This window comes from Pempheris klunzingeri, chromosome 10 (assembly GCF_042242105.1).
Source record: "Pempheris klunzingeri isolate RE-2024b chromosome 10, fPemKlu1.hap1, whole genome shotgun sequence".
Lineage (NCBI taxonomy): Eukaryota > Metazoa > Chordata > Actinopteri > Acropomatiformes > Pempheridae > Pempheris > Pempheris klunzingeri.
In genome coordinates, this window is record NC_092021.1 from 20,137,516 (window position 1) to 20,157,788 (window position 20,273).

Below are 20,273 nucleotides of genomic sequence, written 5' to 3' on the forward strand. Positions count from 1 at the left end.
TTCTTTAGGGTTTTGGTTTCTATTTTTCTGCCATCTGCCAAGGCAAAATACCCTTGAAGGCTTTGTTCTGGAGGAGCGTCCTCCTACGCAGGTCACAAATATACATACAGTATATTTCATTTTGAAAAAGGTTAATTATTTGTTAAATTAGCTGGTTGAACTGCTGTTTTTAGCGAACGTTTCTCAGACAGGAGTAAATTGTGTATTTGTTAGGAGCTATTTTTATCTGCAGATTTGGTGTTAGTGAGTATTTATGTATTCTGCAATGTGGCTCTGCAATGTGTTTTTGGACAATGGAGCTCTATGCCACAAAGGAAGTGACATCAGGCTTTGGCTATAATAGGAGATAATAGATTAGATTAGTAGATCGATTCACTGTTGGTTTTGGTAGTTTACATCAAATACTGAAGTGTACGTTTGGCTTCACACCTGCATAATTTCTTCCCCTCTCACCTTTGTCTCCACAGCATACAGCAGCAGGAAATGAAGGCGGTGGTCAGTCCTTGTCATCGCCTGGTTCCTGCCTGGAAGACTTCCGCACAACACCATTCATTGAGTGTAACGGGGCCAAAGGCACATGCCACTACTTTGCTAACAAGCACAGCTTCTGGCTAACCACCGTAGACCAGTCGTTCCACACCGAGCCGGCATCAGAGACGGTCAAAGCAGGCCAGCTCCTGTCACGCATCAGCCGCTGCCAGGTCTGCATGAAGAACCTGTGACAGACTTTACAGCAACGCTGACAGAGAGAAGGTGTCCCATTGACAGTGGTCTAGTGTCATCTCTCCGTCCATGTACTAAAGCAAACAAAGGGGGGGATCTGAAATACTGATTTAGATCAATGTAAATGGGAAACTTTGTCCCAGAGCCACAGAGCTCAGATATGCAAAGACTGTGCGATGCCTTGAGCTTTTAGTGAAATGTCCCACTGTAGATAAAACAGGAGGAGCCTCATAGTGAAGTCAACAGCATTATGGGAAAACAAGTATTGTTTGTGTCAAATGTGGATTGGTGCTTACTGTTTAACTTATTACCTCAGCTACTACGACACATTAAGAGACCGTACACTACAGCTGAACCAAAGACGCCCGTGTGTATGCACTGCTTCGTGCTATCTAGGTGTTTTTATTGTTTAGGGTATACAGCCCACCATAAAGCCACTAACACTGCTTCTCTGCCAACCGAAGAATGTGTCACTAGAGGTCTTGAACAATTGTTGGCTGATACTATTGACAATATCCTGCTTTTATTCCATTGCTCTTACAAAACCTATTTTTATAATGAGTCTTTTTAAAAAAAAAAGGTGTTAATCTGTTTTATGCATTTATCAACTATTGCAAAATTGTCTAACTCTTTACTTTTCATACGCCATATGTTCACACAATGCACTGATTCTCTTTGTATTTATACCAGCTGAATGAACTTGACCCCCCCCTCTCCCCTTAAGAGTTGAAATATATATCTTATCCAATACTATTCATGTCACACTCATTTTCCTTTACAAATCTACTAATTATTAAACAGGACAGAATGCAAACAGTTTGGATCAAAGGTCTGACAGCAGCAAACCTTTGCTGGGGTCACTGATTCAGGGTATTTTACACTATTTAATTTAGAAAGTAGGTCAAATCTGCTTTACCTTGACACACTTGTTTGGAAACAGTTTTGTTAGGCCAGAAACATACTGACATTCGCTTCAAATTGTAACATGATCATTTCATTGGATTGTAAAGATTAAATGTTGTTTGTTATATTTCTGACTGTGTCATTTTACTCTTGCAGGCGTATCTTAATCGGACAGACCAGGCAGACTGCAAAATAAAAATCTTTATTATGACAGCGAGTTTAAAAATTCAACAGGTGTATTTACTATTTACAGTCACTGAAAAAAATCCAAATGCAAGTAACCGAGCATAAAAGAAAAACAAAAGAAGTGTCAAGTAAAGAAACTATAATAAACACAGTGTAAGGTGCCACCCAGCTAACAATTAGTGCTGTTAAATTTGAGGTGTTCTCATTTGAGAGCATTAACAAAAAGCAGTGATCAACTTCTCATGTGTATTATCTGCCCGTAGGCACATCTTTGGGACACAAGTGCAGTTTAAGTCGTTGGGGTGGAAGGTTTTCGAAGCAGAGTCATAATGCAACATGCATTTAATTCCCTTCCTTGCATAGAAATCACAGAATCAAGAATGTGTTTGTGTTTAAGTGCGTGTTACCGGGAGGTCATTAATTGGGTCCTAAGGTAAATAGTAGTACCGTCACAGTATGTATTTGGTGCGCAGACCAACCTGTTGATTGTCCTCTGTTAAAAGCGACTCTTAGCAGCAGGTAGATCTGCCCCGCTTGTTGCTGCCCCCCCTGCACTCCTCCAGGTCCACTGTGGGAGACTCCTGGTTCTCGTTTCTCTTCCTCAGGATGGACGGCAGCACCAGATCAAACAATGTCTCAAACAGATTGTCCACATTGAAGCCCGTCTTGGCGCTGGTCTCGAAGCACATCTTCTCCGCAGGCAGGCTGTCCTTTTCCTCCAGACCCTTGTAGCGCAGGATTCTCCCATAAAGCGCCGCTGCATCCTCAGGGGTCACCTGTTTGTGCACCATCGTCCCCGAGAGGGATGTAGGGGAGGCCGGGGGTGTGGGGCAAGCAGACAGCACCTGAGGCTCTGTCCTCTCCTCCTCGCACTCAGTTCGGCCCTCAGACGCCACGTCCGAGTCCTGGGACAGCTGGGCTTTGGGGTCTGTGAGATCGGCCTTGTTGCCCACCACGGCGTAGATGCAGTCGTGGTTAGCGGTGTCCGTCAGGGACAGGAAGCGCTCCTCCAGCTCGGCCAGGCTCTGCCAGTTGGTGACGTCGTAGGTGAGGATGACAGCGGCTGCGCCTCGGCAGTACATCGAGCCCAACCCGTGGAACTGTTCGCGACCTGAGGAGACAGAGTGAGCTCCCATTTGAACCTCATAAGCACGCAGACGTACTGTACAGAGAGCAGTTGTGCAAGACAGTCAGCAGTCTGAAAACAGAAACCACCTTTGTTGTTGAATTATGCAAGATTCCTGAAAGGGCACATTGTGTGTAAATACTTTTCATCTGGGGGCATCTGGATAACACTCATGTGCCAGTTTATTAAGTACACTCAGGTAGCTATACATGTTTTCTCGAAGATTAATGGTTTTTGCAGATTTGAGGCAACTTAAAATTCAACAGCCCAAAACTCAAAGATACTGAGTTTACAATTATATGTGAAAGAAAAGCAGCCTCCGCTCACATTTGAGGAGCTGAAACCTGAGAATGTTTTGCTTTTTTAGCTTAAAATCTTGCTGGAAAAATTAAGTGCAATCCAACTTAACTTAAAGTCAATCAACTGACTGATTAATCGACTAATCGTTTCAGCTATAGCGCTATCTCTGAGTGTATTCATCACATTCATTCATCACCATCACATCCTAGAACATATCAGAATATATTAAAGGAAGGGAATATATTTCTTTTTTTTAACGTACTACTGGTTTAAGTGACAAAAAACCCATCTCGGCCTTCTTGGTGCTTTTTAAAAGCACTATTGCATGTACGTTTGGGAAAGACAGGATAACACATGAGGAGTCTAGTCTTCCTGTCACAGCCCTGTCATGTGACCATTAAGAGGAACAGAGTGGGCAGCTTAACGCCTTCATGGGGCTTTGAACCTGAACTGTTTAACTGAAAAGGGCATTATCAATGGGGAGAAATAAGCAGCAGACATCCTGAATTTCACTGTGGTTGGCCAAATATCCGACAGATTTGAGGACACCCTTTGTAACTGCACCTCGTCTAAAGTCTGTGCCGACGGGTCTGCAACAGCAGCCTTGCAATGACTCAGCGCTGATCCGGCGTTTCTCTACCACGGTGACTAAATAAAACGACCGCAGCTTGCAGTCAGAGGTTATGGAGTTGGGGAACACAGACAGGAAATGGCTAACTGGTGACATGGCCAGCCTCTCCTTATCTCTGTGGCTCACCGAGTCTACTTTTGTGAAGCGTGTATTTGCCAAAGAGGGTTTACTGTAATTCATGTTTACACAATACTGGAATGTAGTGCAGTTAAGCTTTTTCATTAGCAGCGACCAGATGAATCAACAAGCCACATTAGTTTATTCAAAAGAAAATGAATCTTAACTGCAAGGATCACAAAAGGCCTGAAGCCTGAATCAGGGACAGAAGTCCTTGAATAGTTTGTACAGGGGGGTCATATAGCACTTTTAAGGTACCTAAACCAGACTCTCAGAGCCTTTATCATCACATCTAAGCGGTTACTATTAATGCAACTGTGAAAAATAAAGTTTCAGAAACCCTTTATACCCACAGCAATGAATGTAAATTGTCACACAACCAACAAATATGATGACAGGACAACATAGAATGAGTCAAAATAAAGGACAAATAATCTGCAGGTTATAACTAACTAACTAACTAACGCTCTTCTTCACCACTGAAGGTTTCATACTCAGTAGAATCTGTACTTTGAATTCAAGTAAGAGCCACAGGCTTCATTTACTACAGCAAAGGTGCCACCATGTACAGAGCAAAAGGACTAAGCTCTCTGTGTCACTGGAGCCAATAATAGTCGCTGAAACAACTGGTCAGTGATCAAATTAGCCGACTCTATTGTAAGGCCCTTTTTAACTTGTTAAAAGTTATTATTATAATTTTTCTAGACGTTTCAGGCAGAGAGATTAAACCATTAACAAAATAATTCAAAACAAATCATGTGTTAATGGCATATCGAGATTAATTTGATTTTCTGGTGAAATGAGGGTCTTCTGCTGTCATGTAGGCTAAAGCAGGTGGACACAAGCATCTTTTTAGACAGAGTCAGTTTCTGTTGTTGGGCAAGTAGTTAAATCCTCTTGGAAATGTCCGTCTCTTGTCTAATCTTTAATAGTGGTTGTTATTTCTGGAGCCTCAATGTCAGGCAGCTGTTTACAGATTAAAAAGACAAACTGAGAGGACTGTGTGTGTGTGTGTGTGTGTGTGTGTGTGTGTGTGTGTGTGTGTGTGTGTGTGTGTGTGTGTGTGTAGATGATAATGATTTCGATTAGGTCAGATATGTCCAGTGTTGAGCAACATGACACAAGAAAAAGCACACAGTGATTTCTACCACACCTACGCTGTTCAGCAGGCAGGAAACAGTGAAACGATGTGTTTTATACAGAACAATATATATTTTTTAATTAAACAGTATTAAGGTCACCACACAGTAACATGCTGGGTCTTTAGGTGTCTGTTAAGGGTCCAGGTAGTTTTCTATTAGCGCACTAAAACCCCCCCTCCTTTTTTTTTTAAACAGTTCAGGGGTCAGCGTGGCGTTTGCTCACTTCTGACTTTACAAAGACGTCAGATGCAACGTAAGCACATGACCCAAACCAACTAAAAGTAGAACAAACAATGGATTCTAGATGAAATCAAAGTGTTTGATCACAGGGTGTCAGACTGTCTGATCAGCTGCCAGAAACTAAATCATTCAATTTATAATGAAACTTAAGTGACTAACAGGGTTTTATTTTTTATGTTTGTTTTAAGAACAGCCTATTTTTTAGTTAGTTTTTTTTTGTTTTTTGCTAAATTGAATTCATTTCATTTTTATCATTACATGTAACTGTTAAACCCCTTAAAATTCATTTTAAATCTACTTTACTCATAAAAAAAAAAAAAAGCTTTCGGCCAATACAGCTGAATTTTATTTTGATGATTACAGTAGATTTATTGTTTATCAGAGAGGCATGAAATGAAAGGATCAAATAAGAAATGAAAACAAGCATCTTAAGAAACCCAATAAGGTGTGAGGCTGTGCATAGATTAAGAGATTTGTTTTGAAATTGTTTTTCCATGAAAATATGTTGGATAATCAGATTTTTTTTTATCCTATTTTGACCTGGAAAGTCTGAATTGAGCTCCGTTTTACAGGACAAGTTGTTTCTGTTGCTTTCAGCAGTGAAGCTGAGAACTAAATTAATTTGAAAAAAAGTTTTCCTAAAATCTGAGAAAATAACTGGTTTGTTACAGGCTGAGAGGTCACGTGACTGATTGCCTCAGGTGTTGGGATCACGCGTTATCAGGTAAACACATTTACGAGATAAGAGTTTAAAACAAACACAAGTCGGGAGAAATCACATGAGAGGGGGGTTATTACCGGCGGTGTCCCATATCGAGATGTTGTAGGGCCCCCACTGTTTGAGGAAAAACGCCCCTCCGACGGTGCTGATGGTGTCTTTGAACTTCCGCTCCGTGTACCTGTGGAGCAGCGACGTCTTCCCCACGTTCATGTCTCCCAGGAGGACCAGCTTCACGTCGGGCTTCTTCATCTTGGACACTTCGGGCATGTTGCTGCTTTCTGTCTCTCTACCGTGGAACCGAGCTCGTAAAGTTCATCTCAGGCTGGTGGCGGCTTCCTCTGCCGGAGCGTCATTTTACGCACAGAAAGGTTGATTTTGCGACAACGTGACTATCCGGCGCCGAGTGTCTCCCAGTCTGAACTTCAAAAAGTGACTGAGGTGAAACAGGAAGTAGGTGAGCAGCTCAGGATTTACTGACAGGCTCTGCCCTGAGTTTTGTCTGCCAGGCGCAGCCACCGGCAGGCTGTGCACCGCCCCCAGGACTGTCCTACTGGCTTTGTTTTTTAGTTGTTGTTTTTTTTTAATATATTCATTTGATAATGTTCACATTTTACATTATAAGAACAGTCAACAAAAAAGAAACAAGAGGCAAAAAGGCGAAATATATATTGTCACACAAAAACAATACAATACAAATATCAGAATTGTGCTTCGACACAAACAGACAACCACAGGAAGGAGAACAACAAAGATGACGAAGTAGACGAAGTAAATACACATTTGACTTAAGTATTAACATTTAACCTCTATGTGCAATGTAATATAAACTATGTGCAAAAGTATAGATGCAAAAAATCTATAACTAAAGATGGTAGGAGGACAGTAGTGCAAGTGATGATGCAGAGGGCAAAGATGTCGGAATAAATGTGGGATAACTATGTACAGGTTTCATTATATACATGAGGTAGATGTATACAGTATACACAGTATATACAAAGTATACCATAATAATGTAAAGATATATAAATAGCTATAGGTGGAGCGAATAAACGTAAAGAAGCAGAATATGAGGTAATGAGGTATGACAGCACTGAAAGGTATAAACGCAATAAAGATGTGTGTGAATATAAAACAGTCTAACATCATATATAAAACGGAGTGAAAGCAGTAAAATGTGCTTATGTAGTTAATGTTTCTGTTATTTATTATAAAAAAAAACATTTGACTGAGCAAAATGGAAGAAAACAATTTTAAGATGTATAAATTAGGTTATGGAGAAAATTAAAGCAACTGTAAAGTATAGTAAAAATATCAGTATCACATCAGTATGCAGTTTTTCAGTTTACCACTTTGTTTAAGATTTATATTTGGGAAGAACTTGAAAAAATAAAGCAAAAACAACCCTGAAACGAGAGGTCTTTGCTAGCCAACATCAAACATTCCTTTTAAGAACGTTTTTTTTAAGTTCTAGCAAAGTTTGCAAACTACATGTTTTGCCAAAAAGAGATTAAATACTCTGAATCCATTATAAAAACTTCAGTCTCTATAATGTATAGAAACCTTATGGAGACTGTTGTCTTGAACCCATAACAGCAAACACCAAACAATAGTTCACATTATGTCCTCCAGCACAATGTGAATGTGATATTTATCCTGTTGAAAGAAAATATGTTTTAAAGTTTCTGTCACAAGGATCACTATCAAACCTTTCTGTGAAATGCACCAGTTGGAAATAATAGACAAATTCTTAGTCCTGAACACATTTAAAGTGATGTGTGGTTTTTGTTTGAGTCTGAGTCATTTAAATTAATGAAGGAGGAAGGATTTGTTCACAGCCAGGTCAGAGATTAAAGGCTTTGCTTTTTGCCTACAAGGCTAAACTCGGGGCAGAAACAGCCCACACAATTTTCCCGTCTGATTTGTTGCACCGGACCGCTCCGGTGGGCGGTGGTAGGTTTCACACTGAAGCTTAATGGTGACACGCATCGAAAAGAAACACACACAAAGCGTGTAAATGATCTTCAAATCTTCAGGGAGACCTGAACAAGCTTTTTGAGAGGTCTTATGATAATAATCGTCTTTCTCAGACATTAATGTTGTAGTATTTTTCTTAATTATTACGGTGGGCTACATTTAAAGTCTTTAAAACTTTTTAATCTCATTTAGTTGACCTTTAAGAGTTTATATGCTGCCTTCAGGTACTGTTGTAAATAAGGAAATATTTGTGACTATCGCCAAATACAGACATAGACAACATGTACAGGCCTGGCATTGTACACCATGTATACACCATGTATGGGCAAATGTTCACAAAGGTGTTTGCCAGCACGCTCAAACACATTAAACATTGTGTATGATCTAAAACAAAGTGTACATTATTATTTTTGTTAGTAGTAGTTGTAGTAAGGATTCTCTTTGTACATGGATATTCACACAAATAAATATGTGAACAAATATGCATGTGCATGCGCACGCACTCACACACATTCAGGTGTGTATGGTCACATGTGTGTATGTGTGCTTATTTATGGTACTTTGTCGTTGCTCCTAAAATCCTCTGATCCCAACCTTTCGGTAAGCAGTCAACTGATTGATGATCAGTTTCATTTATTATTTGTACTCCTTTTTTTGCTTATAATTTTTCTTGATAATGTATATTCTCAGAGTCGCTGAATTATATAATTTCTTATATATACATACACATAAAAATGACACACACACACACACACACACACATATATATATTACATTTTATGTGTTTCTTTTAGTTATCTTAGGATAACAGGACAGAAACTGTTATTTGTTTGTTTATTTGTTTTGTTTGTGGAGATTAAATAAATACTGGTGGTTAATTCTTGGAGGGGGTCATTTCCCTCCCAACAGCATCAGAGGAAGTGCAGCTTTAAGGTACTTCCGCTTTTCTTCCTGCTCCTCGATTGTTGACAGATTTCAGCCCTCTGTGGTACAGGAGTGTCCGAGGAGCCTGTAAAGGCATCACCAGGCGTGTTTCCTACTTCTGCTGCGGTTCAAGGCGCCTCATGATCAGGACCATTTGTGTGCGGCTGTCAGCGCTGAAACGCAGCTCCAGTGTGGGTAAGAAGCTCGGAGAGGCTCCATGTGTGTCGGTGGCTGCAGTTTAGAGAGAAAAAGAAAGAGAAAAAAAACGACAACATGCCGCAGCAGATTCAAATGCTCGCCTTTTGTTTTGCTACAGTTGCGCTGTCGATTGTCGCCACACTGGTCTGTTTGAACCAGAAAGGTAAAGTGAAGGGAAGAATAATGAAATGTTGTTTTAACGTTAGCTGAGCTGCACCGTTTCAGGCTCCGAGTCTTTTTGAGACAGGTGGGAGGATTACCAGGGTCTCTAGGACCCCGCAGACACCTAGCATGGGCGGGGGAGCGGGCGGAGAAAGTTGCCCTCAGAGCGCTGATCAGAGGTCAGTTTGAAAATGTCCCTAATGACGGTTAAGGTGGCGAAAAGGGCTTAGAACACTGATCCCCGGTCAGTTTGCTTCAAAATACTACGCTACGCATTTTGGTAAAGACGTAAAAGGATAAACACAGACAGCTAAGCTTTAGCTAGCATGCAAAGAGTTGATCCGTACACGCTGCCGTGATGATCCCCAAGTTGAAAACTGCTCTCATGAGTCCTTCTGAGCAGCAAAGATGGCCAGTTGTTTGGGAAAGCGGCGCCCCGCGGCTTTGATGCAGCTGAGAGCAAAGATCCAGACGAGACGTCCGTCATAATCCGCAGTGTCAACACCTCCTGCTGGCGGAGGCGACTCCTGGGTCCGCTATGCAAGCGAACTCAACGCGGGGCTTCTTGTGGTCGGACATAGAGACCAGGACCTTGCTGAACATCTGGGGGGAGCAGGACATCCAGGTGGCGCTGGATGGAAACTTCCGGAACAGCTTCGTGTACCGCGACGTGTCCCGGAGGCTGGGGGCGATGGGGTTTGACAGGACGCCGGAACAATGCAGGGTGCGGATCAAAAGCCTCAAGAGACAGTATCTGTTGGCAAAGGAGGGCAACATACGTAACAACGGCCAGTATCACAAGATTTGTAAGTTTTATGACACCATGGAGAGGATTTTGAGCAACCGGCCCGCACTGGACCCCCAGGAGTTCATGGAGAGCGGGGTGGGAGGAGAGGAGGCCGTGGACGGCCTGGAAGAGGATGGAGAGGAGGCTCAGGATGCATACTCTGAAAGCACAGGGGAGTGTCCTTTTCCTGCTGAGACTGAAGTCAAGTTGGAGTACCCGACTGTTCCCATCCCTGTTCCTGTTCCTGTTCCTGTTAAAGTGACAGTGGGCAACAACAGTAAGTGCTCCCTTCTTGTCCACATGGATCGGTTCTTCTGTGCTTTATGGATGCAGTGTTTTCTCATACTCTCTAAAAACAGGCTTATTTATTTGCCCTGCTTCTCACCCCTCTCTGCTTCAGGTACTTCAGTGAGACCGCACAACAGCAGCCAGTCGGCCAGTAACTTGTCAGCCAGAGCGCCTAAGCGGCCGAGGAAGCGGCGAACCAACTTCCCCATGGAGAAACTGATGGAGCAGTTCCTGGAGCAGAGCGCCCACGCCGAGGAGAACTTCTACCGGATGGAGGAGCAGCGCCTGGAGGCGGAGGACCGTCGCAGAGAAGCCGAACACACCAGGGAGCTGCAGATGCTTCAGATGCTCGGTCAGATGTTCTCCAGCATCTCCTCTTCCTCTTCCAGACCCGGCTCTGCGGCCACTCCCTCCAAATCGGCTCCCCCTGGCCGAGCTCCTGCGTTCTCCCCGTCGTGTACGCGTGGCCAGTCCAGTCATCTCAGACGCCCTTCACCCCAGACAGACTGTTTCACCCAACAAAGTCAGCTGTTGAATCCAGAGCCGCAGGCATTAGGTATTAGTTTCGGTGTCATGTGTGCAGCCAGGAGGTGGAATGTGTGAAGAGAAAACAGACATTAAAGGCGTGTCGGCTGTAATGTGAACGGTTTCTCTGTAGTTAGGTGGTTTGTTAATGTGTTTTTATGCGTATTTGTTGCCTTCATTGCCAAAGGAAAGTTAAAACCAAGATTGGACAGGCCAAACAAGTATTCCACACTGTAAAACTCATCACTTTGTTTATGCCCTCAGTGTTTGAACGCTACTTCAGCTCGGGGTCCACAGCACACAGAGGCATGGATGATGACATCCTCTCACTGGTAAAGAGCATAGTCCCTCCACTGACATCCAAAAAGCACAAGGGACAAGATGGACGCATTGGGATCATTGGAGGATGCCAAGAGTATGTCGCACAAAGACAAAGCTGCCCTCAATACAAACAGCATTCAGCAAGCGAGAGTTTATTTTAATTTAAATTCTTTTCATCTCCACCCACTAAAGCTACACTGGAGCTCCATACTTTGCCGCCATCTCGGCACTGAAAGTGGTAAGCAGTAATTCGGATCACGCTTTGGTTCGTTGAAGTCCAGTTCTTGTGCAGTGACGGTGCCTTTTTCTTGTCTCCAGGGGGCTGACTTGTCGCACGTGTTCTGCACCAAGGATGCTGCAACTGTAATCAAATCATACAGCCCTGAGCTCATAGTTCATCCTGTTCTGTAAGTACAGATCCACTCACTCACATATTCTTATCTGAATGTCATTTTCACACGACACCACCGCATAGAAGAATGTGCATTATTTACATTAAGTACGGCTGTTTTTATGTAAATCACAAATACCAGGATATTGCTGAGAAAATTCAAACTTTAGTAAAAATAAATTGAATGCAGTATTATTAAGGTTAGATTACACCAGTGCATTTCCTGCAATGACATACTAAAATATCTGCTGACTAGATGCATGTTAACCGACAGTTATGAACCTGAAAAGCCTGTTTCTTAGGTGCACCAAGCTACAACTAATGCATGGCCCTCATGTTTCATGCAGTGTGTTGCTGTTGAATTGTATTGTCTGGTACTGACTGGTGTTTCTATTATTTTGTCCACACCATGTCTAAATATTTTTAGATTTTGTAGCAGGACTGTTGTCTTAGACAGCATTAGTTTTAGCTGTAACTAATAAACTGATCGCATACATACGTGCTTTAATAGAACACAGGTAGTGGAGTGCAAATATCACATCCAACCAACAGAAGCCGTGTCTCCAATTGGTAAAGTGCTGATTTCTCAGTCAGTGGTTAAGAGTTAGCTTTAGGCATGTAGTGGTTATAGTTAGGGACGAGCTAAGTCTCCAGTCTCCAGTGTAAATACCCCAAAAGTGACTTAGTAGTAAACGTGTGTGTGTGTGTGTGTGTGTGTGTGTGTGTGTGTGTGTGTGTGTGTGTGTGTGTGTGTGTGTTGCCATGGTAAAATTGATTCATAAGACTTTTTAATCAATGAAATCAATATGTCAAAATCAAAATGTAACAAAAAGTACATCATGACTCATGGAAATTGGAGCTTAACTAGGATAGGACTAATTTGTGTGTGTGTGTGTGTGTGTGTGTGTGTGTGTGTGTGTGTGTGTGTGTGTGTGTGTGTGTGTGTGTGTGTGTGTGTGTGTGTGTGTGTGTGTGTGTGTGTGTGTGTGTGTGTGTGTGTGTGTGTGTGTGTGTGTGTGTGTGTGTCAAGGGACAGTCCCAATGCAGTGGAAGAGATAGAAAAATGGCTCCCAAGACTGCACGGCCTCGTGGTGGGACCAGGTCTTGGGAGAGAAGACTTGCTACTGAAAACAGCCAAGGCACGTGGAATATATTCACTCTTCACACACAAAACAGAACTGAAGTTATGTTTTTTTTAATAGTTGGACAGAAAACAGTGATGAATTGAAGCCGCATAACACAACTCCTCATGTTTGTGGCTCCCTGTGACGGATAAAATTTCATTTAATTACCCAGAAAACAAAGCTTGCAGACTTGAGAGAAAGATCTCGTACTGGTGATTCCAACTTTCTCTGAAACACGATCATGTATGCTGCTGCTTAGGTGACATTTTGAGCCATAATCCACATGTGTACACCTGAAACTGGAATAACTTTCAGGAAAATAGGACAATTTTACTGTGGAGGTGGGATTGTAGTCCAGCTTTGATTAGACTGACAGGTAGTTTGTTTAGTGCAGTCTAAGGAGAATATTAAATTGTGCTTATCGAACCATCCATCTTACATTATCTCAAGTTAACAGTTGTTCTCTCTTTTAGGAGGTGATAGAGAAGTCTAAAGCAAGAGATATCCCTATAGTCATTGATGCGGTAAGTCTCCAGTTCCAGCTGTTGAACAGATGGGGTTTTATTTGCAAAGCTGCACACAATCACTGAGCGTGTGTTTTATTTGTTTGTTTTAAACAGGACGGATTATGGCTAGTTACACAGCAGCCATCTGTTATTCAAGGGTACCAGAAGGGCATCCTTACGCCTAACTACATGGAGTTCACCCGCCTCTATGAGGCACTGGTGGGTCTCAGCAGACTTGAGTCAGTCGCCCACTGACGACGTGTGTGTAACGTTATTTACATAATTCTGTGTGTTAATGCACGCGTGTCGCTGTCTCAGCACCACGAGCCCATGGACAGCAGTGATCATCATCGCAGCGTCATACAGCTCAGTGTCGCCATGGGCAACATGACTCTGGTGCTCAAAGGGGAGCAGGATCTCATTACGGACGGCAGCAAGGGTCAGTATCAGGCCTTTGGAAAGTACAATGAGACGTGCTTTGAACTTTAACTTTTACTTTTTACTCCACTATGTTTGTCTGACAACATTAGTTAATTTTCAGATCACAATTTTTATCAAATAGTATTTTCTGTTCTTTTATGAGTTGAGAAAATTATTTTGCTAATCTTAGATTGGCAGGAAATTAGCTCAACCTTTAAGGATAACTCCAGTATTATTAAACCTCGACCCCAGTTTTTTCACTTCCCTGATATGGATTCTGAGAAACGTCGGAACCGCTTCTCTTTTTTTGGCCGTGATCTCAAGTAGCGACTTGTTGTTGTTTTCAGTGATCTCATGCAGTGTTGAGGGCAGTGGGAGAAGATGCGGTGGACAAGGGGATCTCCTGTCGGGATCCATGGGAGTTTTTGCACACTGGGCCCATGCTGCCTCTGCAGCCGGTGTGATCAGAAGGTGAAGACACGATTGGCTGTTTGTGAATTGTGTTTTAATAGTAGCAATAGTATTGTATAGCACTTTTACAGGACCATACCAATAATCTTTTATTTTTTAAAACTTTTTTACATTACAAAGTATAATGGTGTATAATATCAAACACAGATAAGATTAAAGCTCTGCAAGTCAAGAATCATAAATACAGAATATAAAATGGAGATATTTATAATGCATAATGTGAGAAAAAATAATAGTAAAAATTCATTTTAGAATATGTGTCATATATCTGTTTTTAAAATGAGCGAGTCGTGCAGTTCATGCAGGGGAGCTGCAATAAAGGGGTGTAGAGAGCACAGATAAAGTAACTAAAGGTACAATAGATTATGTATGAATGTGGTTACAATATGTGAACCACATTCAGTGTTAAGATGGATTTTAAATCCCACTGGTTTCCATCCACATTCATTAATTACACATTGAGTTGAGTAATCCATCCAAGCCACATTTTTGTTTATTTATTGTAGAGCTGAAACGATTAGTCAATTATTTACTGTACATAAAATTAGTGAACTGTTTCGATAGTCGATTCATTGTTTATCATTTTTCAAGAAAACATGCCAAACATTACATCGTTTCAGGCTCTCTATTCTGAAGATATGCTCCTTTTCTTTGTCTCATGTGATAGTAAACTGAATTTCTTTGGGTTTTGGGCGTCAGTTGGAAAAAAAAAATAATACATTTGAGATTGACATTATCTGTCACCCTCGAAACTGCGAAACTGTGGTGGGCTTGTTCAACATTTTCAGGCATTTTAAAGACAAACGATCAGTCCAAAAAAATAAACTACAGATAACCTGATAATGAAAATATTCTTATTGTATTGTTCTTCTCACATTATAATGTAGTTGGCAATCAATTGGGAGATAATGGCTAAAAAAATGTAAATCCTCCAGTGCAGTCTCTCAAGATTCAAGACCTTTATTTGTCACATCATCTGTCTCTTAAAGTGTAATAAAGTAAACATGTATTTATTTGTACAATATATGAGTGTCTGTTTTCTGATCCATCATTTCCATCCTCCCACAGTGTGAATCCCTCGCTGGTTGCAGCCTTTGGGGCCTGTTCTCTTACAAGACAGTGCAATAGTCAAGCCTTCCAGCAACATGGCAGATCCACCACCACGTCGGACATGATCCAGGAGATCAGCTCAGCCTTTAAAAAACTGTTTGAAAGCTGAAAACGGCCAACTGAAATCAGATGATGATGTTTAAAAAGCTACACATACATACATACATACCCAACTTCGTTCTTAAAAACTGTTGATATAGGCTGTGGGTGGACTAATGGAAAATGTTCTCAACATGGTGAATTTGAAGAGAGGGAGACTGAGATGGTAAGATTCACAAGGCCACACTAAACCACAAAACTGTTTGAATTTTGACAAAAAATAAATAAACAAGATTTTCTGTGAGTGACTTTTTGAACGAGTCATTTAAAGCAGATTAAACCAGATCAACGCCAATAAAACAAAACATTCTATTCAATGAATTCGTTCAATGGTTGCAAACAGCTGCTTCACAGTGCAGTGCGACCTACACTCCAGGACATCAGTACAACAGTAGACGCCGTCTGCCATTAAATCAACAAACGAAGAAGAAGAGCGGCAGCCATGACTACGCCATCTTTTTGCTACCTTATTCAGAGGTGCAGAAGAAGAAGCAGCAGCTCCAGCCGGGCCAGCGGGACCTGAGCTGGTCCTCCCACCGCACTCAGTCTGTGCCCACGACACGGCGCTAGCAACGACAGCAAGCGGCTAAATCACATCAGTTCAACGTTTGCTTCAGAAAAAACTACAAATACACACACAGGTTAGTTCCTCTTCAAGCCACATGGCTAACTTACCAGCTAGACTGGGTTAGTTAAGTTTTTCTCGAGCGTTTGTAACGTTATTCGTTGAAGGCTAACAAGCTAATTTAGCTAACAGTTACATTGAAGTAAGCATGTTGGGAATTAAAGCATCAAAATGAGCTATTATGTTTGTAATTATTAAAAGTAAGGCGATTTATTTGTGTGACGTTAGCTTATTGATTGTAGTGTTGTGTGATTGTTTACGCTGTGGGTAAATGTTACGTTAAATCTCTGCGTTGGACGCATCAGGATGTCGTTGGCTTTAACCTTCAGTGTTTCTAGGCTGCCATTAAATCTAGTTAATGTTACTGATAAAAATCATATTTCGTTGTGTGTTTTGTTTGGAGTAAGTTGGTCAATGTCAAAGTTACACAGTTACAAAGTTGGCTAACGTTACTGGACGTAAAGTCGCCCGCAGGTCACGTTAGCTGCGGTTAGCGTAAAAAATCAACACTGTTAGCCTCTGAAGATCAGCTGTTGCTCCTGAAACAAAAACATTCTCAGCAGCAGCTTTGGTTGTGGTTGATTTCACATTAATATGTCGGTTTCTAACTCATCCACAACCCCAGTAAAGTGCCCCAGAGTTAAATGTGAGTCAGTTCACAGGGTGATCTGATGCTAACTAGTACTGTAGCATTAGCTACCAGTTAGCTTTGTTTTCCTCTCCGTTACTGCAGAGAAGAGTTTGCAGGACACACTGAGGTGAACTCAGTAGCAACTTCAGGCACTTTGTTGTCCATCAGAAGTTACCCAGCTGATTTTTTAGTTGTGTTTTTCTTCGGTCCCAAACCAGCTCCATCTCTGTTGGCAGAATCATCGTACACGTAGCAATTAGGGGGATGGCTGACTCCAGAACAGCTGCCCCCTCCTCCTCTCACATGTTGACTATTACAGTCCATTTTTCCAGACTGATTTCAGCTGAAAACAAGACAAAATGCACTATTATGTGGAAATCAGAAGTCTTATGCAAGTAAATGAAATAAATGTTGCTAAGAAAAGCTTATTTTTACATGAAATGCTGCAAGTGCGCTCACTTCTGGCTTCACAGTGACAATATTGATGTATTGTTAACAGGTGCAGGTGTTGGAGTGTCCTGTGGTATCCGGATCCACAATGTTGAACCCAACCAACGGTGACCCAAGCCATGTTGTTGTCAATTATGTTGAGGAGTATTTGGACCTGGTGGAGTCCCTGCCTTTTGATTTGCAGAGGAGTGTGTCCCTCATGAAGGAGATTGATGCCAAGTATCAAGGTAAAGAGGCAGGACTGTGCGGTTGCAGGTCCCGTCAAGTCTTTCCAGATTAATCACAATCAAACACCAATAAGGTTACAAAGATCATGATACAGGGTTTGGACAAAGTCATGTGTGTTTGGAAAATGCCTGATTTTCAAGGTTAGGAGTATGCTTCAGTTCAGATATCCTCCTTGGAAAAATGCTTGATATTCAACTTAATCTGGTGATCTAATGTAAACCAAAAATCTTCACATTTTTGAAATGCAACAACCCCGTCTGCATATGTGTTTGTCTCCTGCTCCTTGAGATGGTGAAGCTTCAGATAAATGAAAAGAACTGGAAGAGTTGGCATGAGCACTGAACTTTTGTAGATATTTTCTAATCTAAATATATAAATAGTCGATTACCATGCAGGATACAAATTTACAGAATTTTCTGAAGTAATTTACTATATCACTGAACGTAGAAACATATTAACAGTAACAATTCATATGTGCTGAGAAGATTTTTGGTTTAGGTACCTTGAAAGTGCTTGAATGCTATTCTTAAAAAGCTTTTTGGAGAGTTACATTTAGGTATGTATTATAAATAAATATAATGTTAAATTTTATATATTTATACATTGGGCTCCTCCTAAAGGCTTAACTACTGCACTCCTGTCACGTCTAAATTATTTACCTTTTTCTTACTAAATCAAGTGAGTTAGCAAGTACTTACCAAGTGCACCAGCTGTACACATAACAAATTACACGGTACATTGTAGACCACTGACCACTGTCATGACCACTGACAGCAGACTAAACGGATTAGTCACCAGATGCATGTTGGCCAACTTTACCAAACTTCATAATGTAGTGGTGATTGCTGACTTTTACTCAGTGTATGTTCAGTGTCATTTTCCAAAGGACAGTCAGGAAAGTTATTTACTATAACAAGTAATATGCTAAAAGTTTACACTTCTTTTATGCGTATCTTTGCAAATATGTTGAATTTTGGTTTTCTTATCCCCACTTTGATTTTTCTCCCCTCCATTTCTTCTCTGGCAGATGTTCTGAAGGAGCTTGATGATGCCTATGAACGTTATCGCAGGGAATCTGACTCGCTTCAGAGGAGGAAGCTCCAGTTATCCATTCAGAGGGCGCTGATTCGCAGTCAAGAGCTCGGGGACGAGAAGATCCAGATTGCCGGTCAAATGGTACGTTAAAAAACACCTACCAGCTGCCCTGGTGGAGCTGCTCACTGGCAGACATCCAGGTCAGAGTGTGTGTAAGTGTGCGAGTATAGAAGTGTTTTCCTAGAAGATCTGTGCTCAGAAATTCTACCCGGAGTTAATAAAATGGGAAGAAAGGTTTTATGGCCCTGCTAAAAGGGCATTTATTTAAAGTTTACACACATTCTGATTTCACTGAAATCAGGAAAAACCTCTTAGTGGGACTAAAGGAGTAACACTGACTCTTATTATAGTTCACCAGTAGAGGGTTACCAGAAACATGACACCACATTTAACCTTCCCCATTTTGATATGTCACATTATTGTAACAGAAACATTGACCTTTATTTTCAACTGAAATGGTAAAGAAAGGGATAATGCATTGTGAGTTGGATATTGACACAAAATATTGAATTTTAAATTATTTAATTGATTTACAACTTGTTGTAATCTATTCTGTTTCTGCTATCAAAACTGCATCCATAGCAACAGTCTGTACGTATACAACAGACCGCAGACTTCATAAAGCGATGTCTAGACCTCTGTTCATCAGCAACATTTTTAAATGTTACAACATTCTCAACCTTTTCTTTTCCTTCAGATAAATTAGCAAATGAAGAATAATGTGCATAAAAACAAACAAAATACTTGAGATTTATTTATATCTATCAAAAGATATATATATCAAAACAAATTATTTATCCCAGGGAGGCCCACACACCACAGCTCACCACTTTACGTGTCCTGACTTCACAGTTAAGTCTGAACATTGTTTGTTTCAGGTGGAGTTGGTTGAGAACCGAACGCGACAAATAGACTGGCACTCTGAGCTTCTCCTGTCCTCTCAAGAAGTCTCCGAGAGCCACAATCCCACGGCAACATCCATGACAGCCACTGCAGCGTCCATGATGTCGTCGTCATCGTCGTCATCAGCGACCATCACTCCGGGCAAAACTGGCCACCACGACAAGAAGCGTGAGGAGGCGACCCCAGGCTCGTGTGGTGCAGACAAGGCAGGAGGGAAACGCTCAAGACGTCAGAAAAATGGAGAAAATCGGGAAAGCTACGGCGGCCTGGATCACAGTGAGGAAATGGGAGCGGGGGCTTCCCGGGAAAAGAGAGCCAAAACGTCTTCAAAGAAGAAGAAAAGGTCAAAAGGAAAGTCTGAGAGAGAGGTGTCACCTCCAGACCTGCCCATCGACCCAGACGAGCCGACATACTGCCTGTGCGAGCAGGTGTCCTACGGTGAGATGATCGGCTGCGATAACGACGAATGTCCCATCGAGTGGTTTCATTTCTCCTGCGTCGGGCTCCATCATAAGCCCAAGGGCAAGTGGTACTGCCCCAAGTGTCGGGGAGAGAATGAGAAGACCATGGACAAGGCCTTGGAGAGGGCCAAGAAGGAGAGGGCGTACAACAGGTAGCTCGCTCTGTCTGCCCAATGAACACTACGGCGTACATTTTGAATTTTATGTCTTGTTTTCGTTTTCCATTTACTGTCAACACTATTTAAAAGTGTCAAACTGACGAGAGGGATCTTGTAAATAGTTATTTTTGTAACTGCAGCATAGCTGAGAAATGAGATTGCTCCCCTCTGGTTGGGATTATTTGTAAGAATGAACGTAGCTCAGTACAACCTGCATGTAACCAGCTGTCCTGGCATCCTCTTTGTTCTCATCATGCATGCAACATCACCCACTGCTATATATAAATATATATGCTCCATTAACAAATAAAAGGTTTGTAAAGAAAAACAAAT

The 20,273-nt window shown here is 41.6% G+C and overlaps 4 protein-coding genes across 4 annotated transcripts in view; 3 read left to right on the plus strand and 1 right to left on the minus strand.

Annotated features, from left to right (window-relative positions):
• col4a2 (collagen, type IV, alpha 2) overlaps positions 1-1,753 on the plus strand; it is a 56,133-nt gene extending 54,380 nt beyond the window's left edge. The window contains exon 48 of the mRNA XM_070837736.1: positions 468-1,753. Coding sequence (XP_070693837.1) covers positions 468-722 — 255 coding nt within the window. The 3' untranslated portion in view covers positions 723-1,753. The remainder of the gene's footprint in view (positions 1-467) is intronic.
• Positions 1,754-1,812: 59 nt separating this feature from the next.
• On the minus strand, positions 1,813-6,370 carry rab20 (RAB20, member RAS oncogene family). The gene is made up of 2 exons (XM_070838060.1): positions 6,167-6,370; positions 1,813-2,923 (listed from the first exon to the last, which is right to left on the minus strand). Exons 1-2 carry the CDS (start codon positions 6,354-6,356, stop codon positions 2,322-2,324), a joined length of 792 nt encoding a protein of 263 aa, XP_070694161.1. The 5' UTR covers positions 6,357-6,370; the 3' UTR covers positions 1,813-2,321.
• Positions 6,371-9,602: 3,232 nt separating this feature from the next.
• Positions 9,603-15,633, plus strand: naxd (NAD(P)HX dehydratase). The gene is made up of 11 exons (XM_070838059.1): positions 9,603-10,411; positions 10,535-10,978; positions 11,212-11,362; positions 11,461-11,506; positions 11,587-11,675; positions 12,690-12,798; positions 13,257-13,307; positions 13,404-13,508; positions 13,608-13,728; positions 14,057-14,180; positions 15,249-15,633. Exons 1-11 carry the CDS (start codon positions 9,886-9,888, stop codon positions 15,397-15,399), a joined length of 1,917 nt encoding a protein of 638 aa, XP_070694160.1. The 5' UTR covers positions 9,603-9,885; the 3' UTR covers positions 15,400-15,633.
• Positions 15,634-15,925: 292 nt separating this feature from the next.
• Positions 15,926-20,272, plus strand: ing1 (inhibitor of growth family, member 1). The gene is made up of 4 exons (XM_070838140.1): positions 15,926-16,030; positions 17,145-17,322; positions 18,351-18,499; positions 19,297-20,272. Exons 2-4 carry the CDS (start codon positions 17,184-17,186, stop codon positions 19,936-19,938), a joined length of 930 nt encoding a protein of 309 aa, XP_070694241.1. The 5' UTR covers positions 15,926-16,030; positions 17,145-17,183; the 3' UTR covers positions 19,939-20,272.
• Position 20,273: the final 1 nt, after the last annotated feature.

What these genes read in the sequence shown, in the direction of transcription:
- rab20 (XM_070838060.1), bottom strand. Translation starts at nt 6,356, where the DNA reads ATGCCCGAAGTGTCCAAGATGAAGAAGCCCGACGTGAAGCTGGTCCTC. An exon ending in CTCGATATGGGACACCGCCG is followed by an intron (nt 2,924 to 6,166) that starts GTAATAACCCCC and finishes CTGTCTCCTCAG; the next exon opens with GTCGCGAACAGTTCCACGGG.
- naxd (XM_070838059.1), top strand. Translation starts at nt 9,886, where the DNA reads ATGCAAGCGAACTCAACGCGGGGCTTCTTGTGGTCGGACATAGAGACC. An exon ending in CCATCTCGGCACTGAAAGTG is followed by an intron (nt 11,507 to 11,586) that starts GTAAGCAGTAAT and finishes TCTTGTCTCCAG; the next exon opens with GGGGCTGACTTGTCGCACGT. An exon ending in TGCTACTGAAAACAGCCAAG is followed by an intron (nt 12,799 to 13,256) that starts GCACGTGGAATA and finishes TCTCTCTTTTAG; the next exon opens with GAGGTGATAGAGAAGTCTAA.
- ing1 (XM_070838140.1), top strand. Translation starts at nt 17,184, where the DNA reads ATGTTGAACCCAACCAACGGTGACCCAAGCCATGTTGTTGTCAATTAT. An exon ending in GATTGATGCCAAGTATCAAG is followed by an intron (nt 17,323 to 18,350) that starts GTAAAGAGGCAG and finishes CTTCTCTGGCAG; the next exon opens with ATGTTCTGAAGGAGCTTGAT. An exon ending in TCCAGATTGCCGGTCAAATG is followed by an intron (nt 18,500 to 19,296) that starts GTACGTTAAAAA and finishes TGTTTGTTTCAG; the next exon opens with GTGGAGTTGGTTGAGAACCG.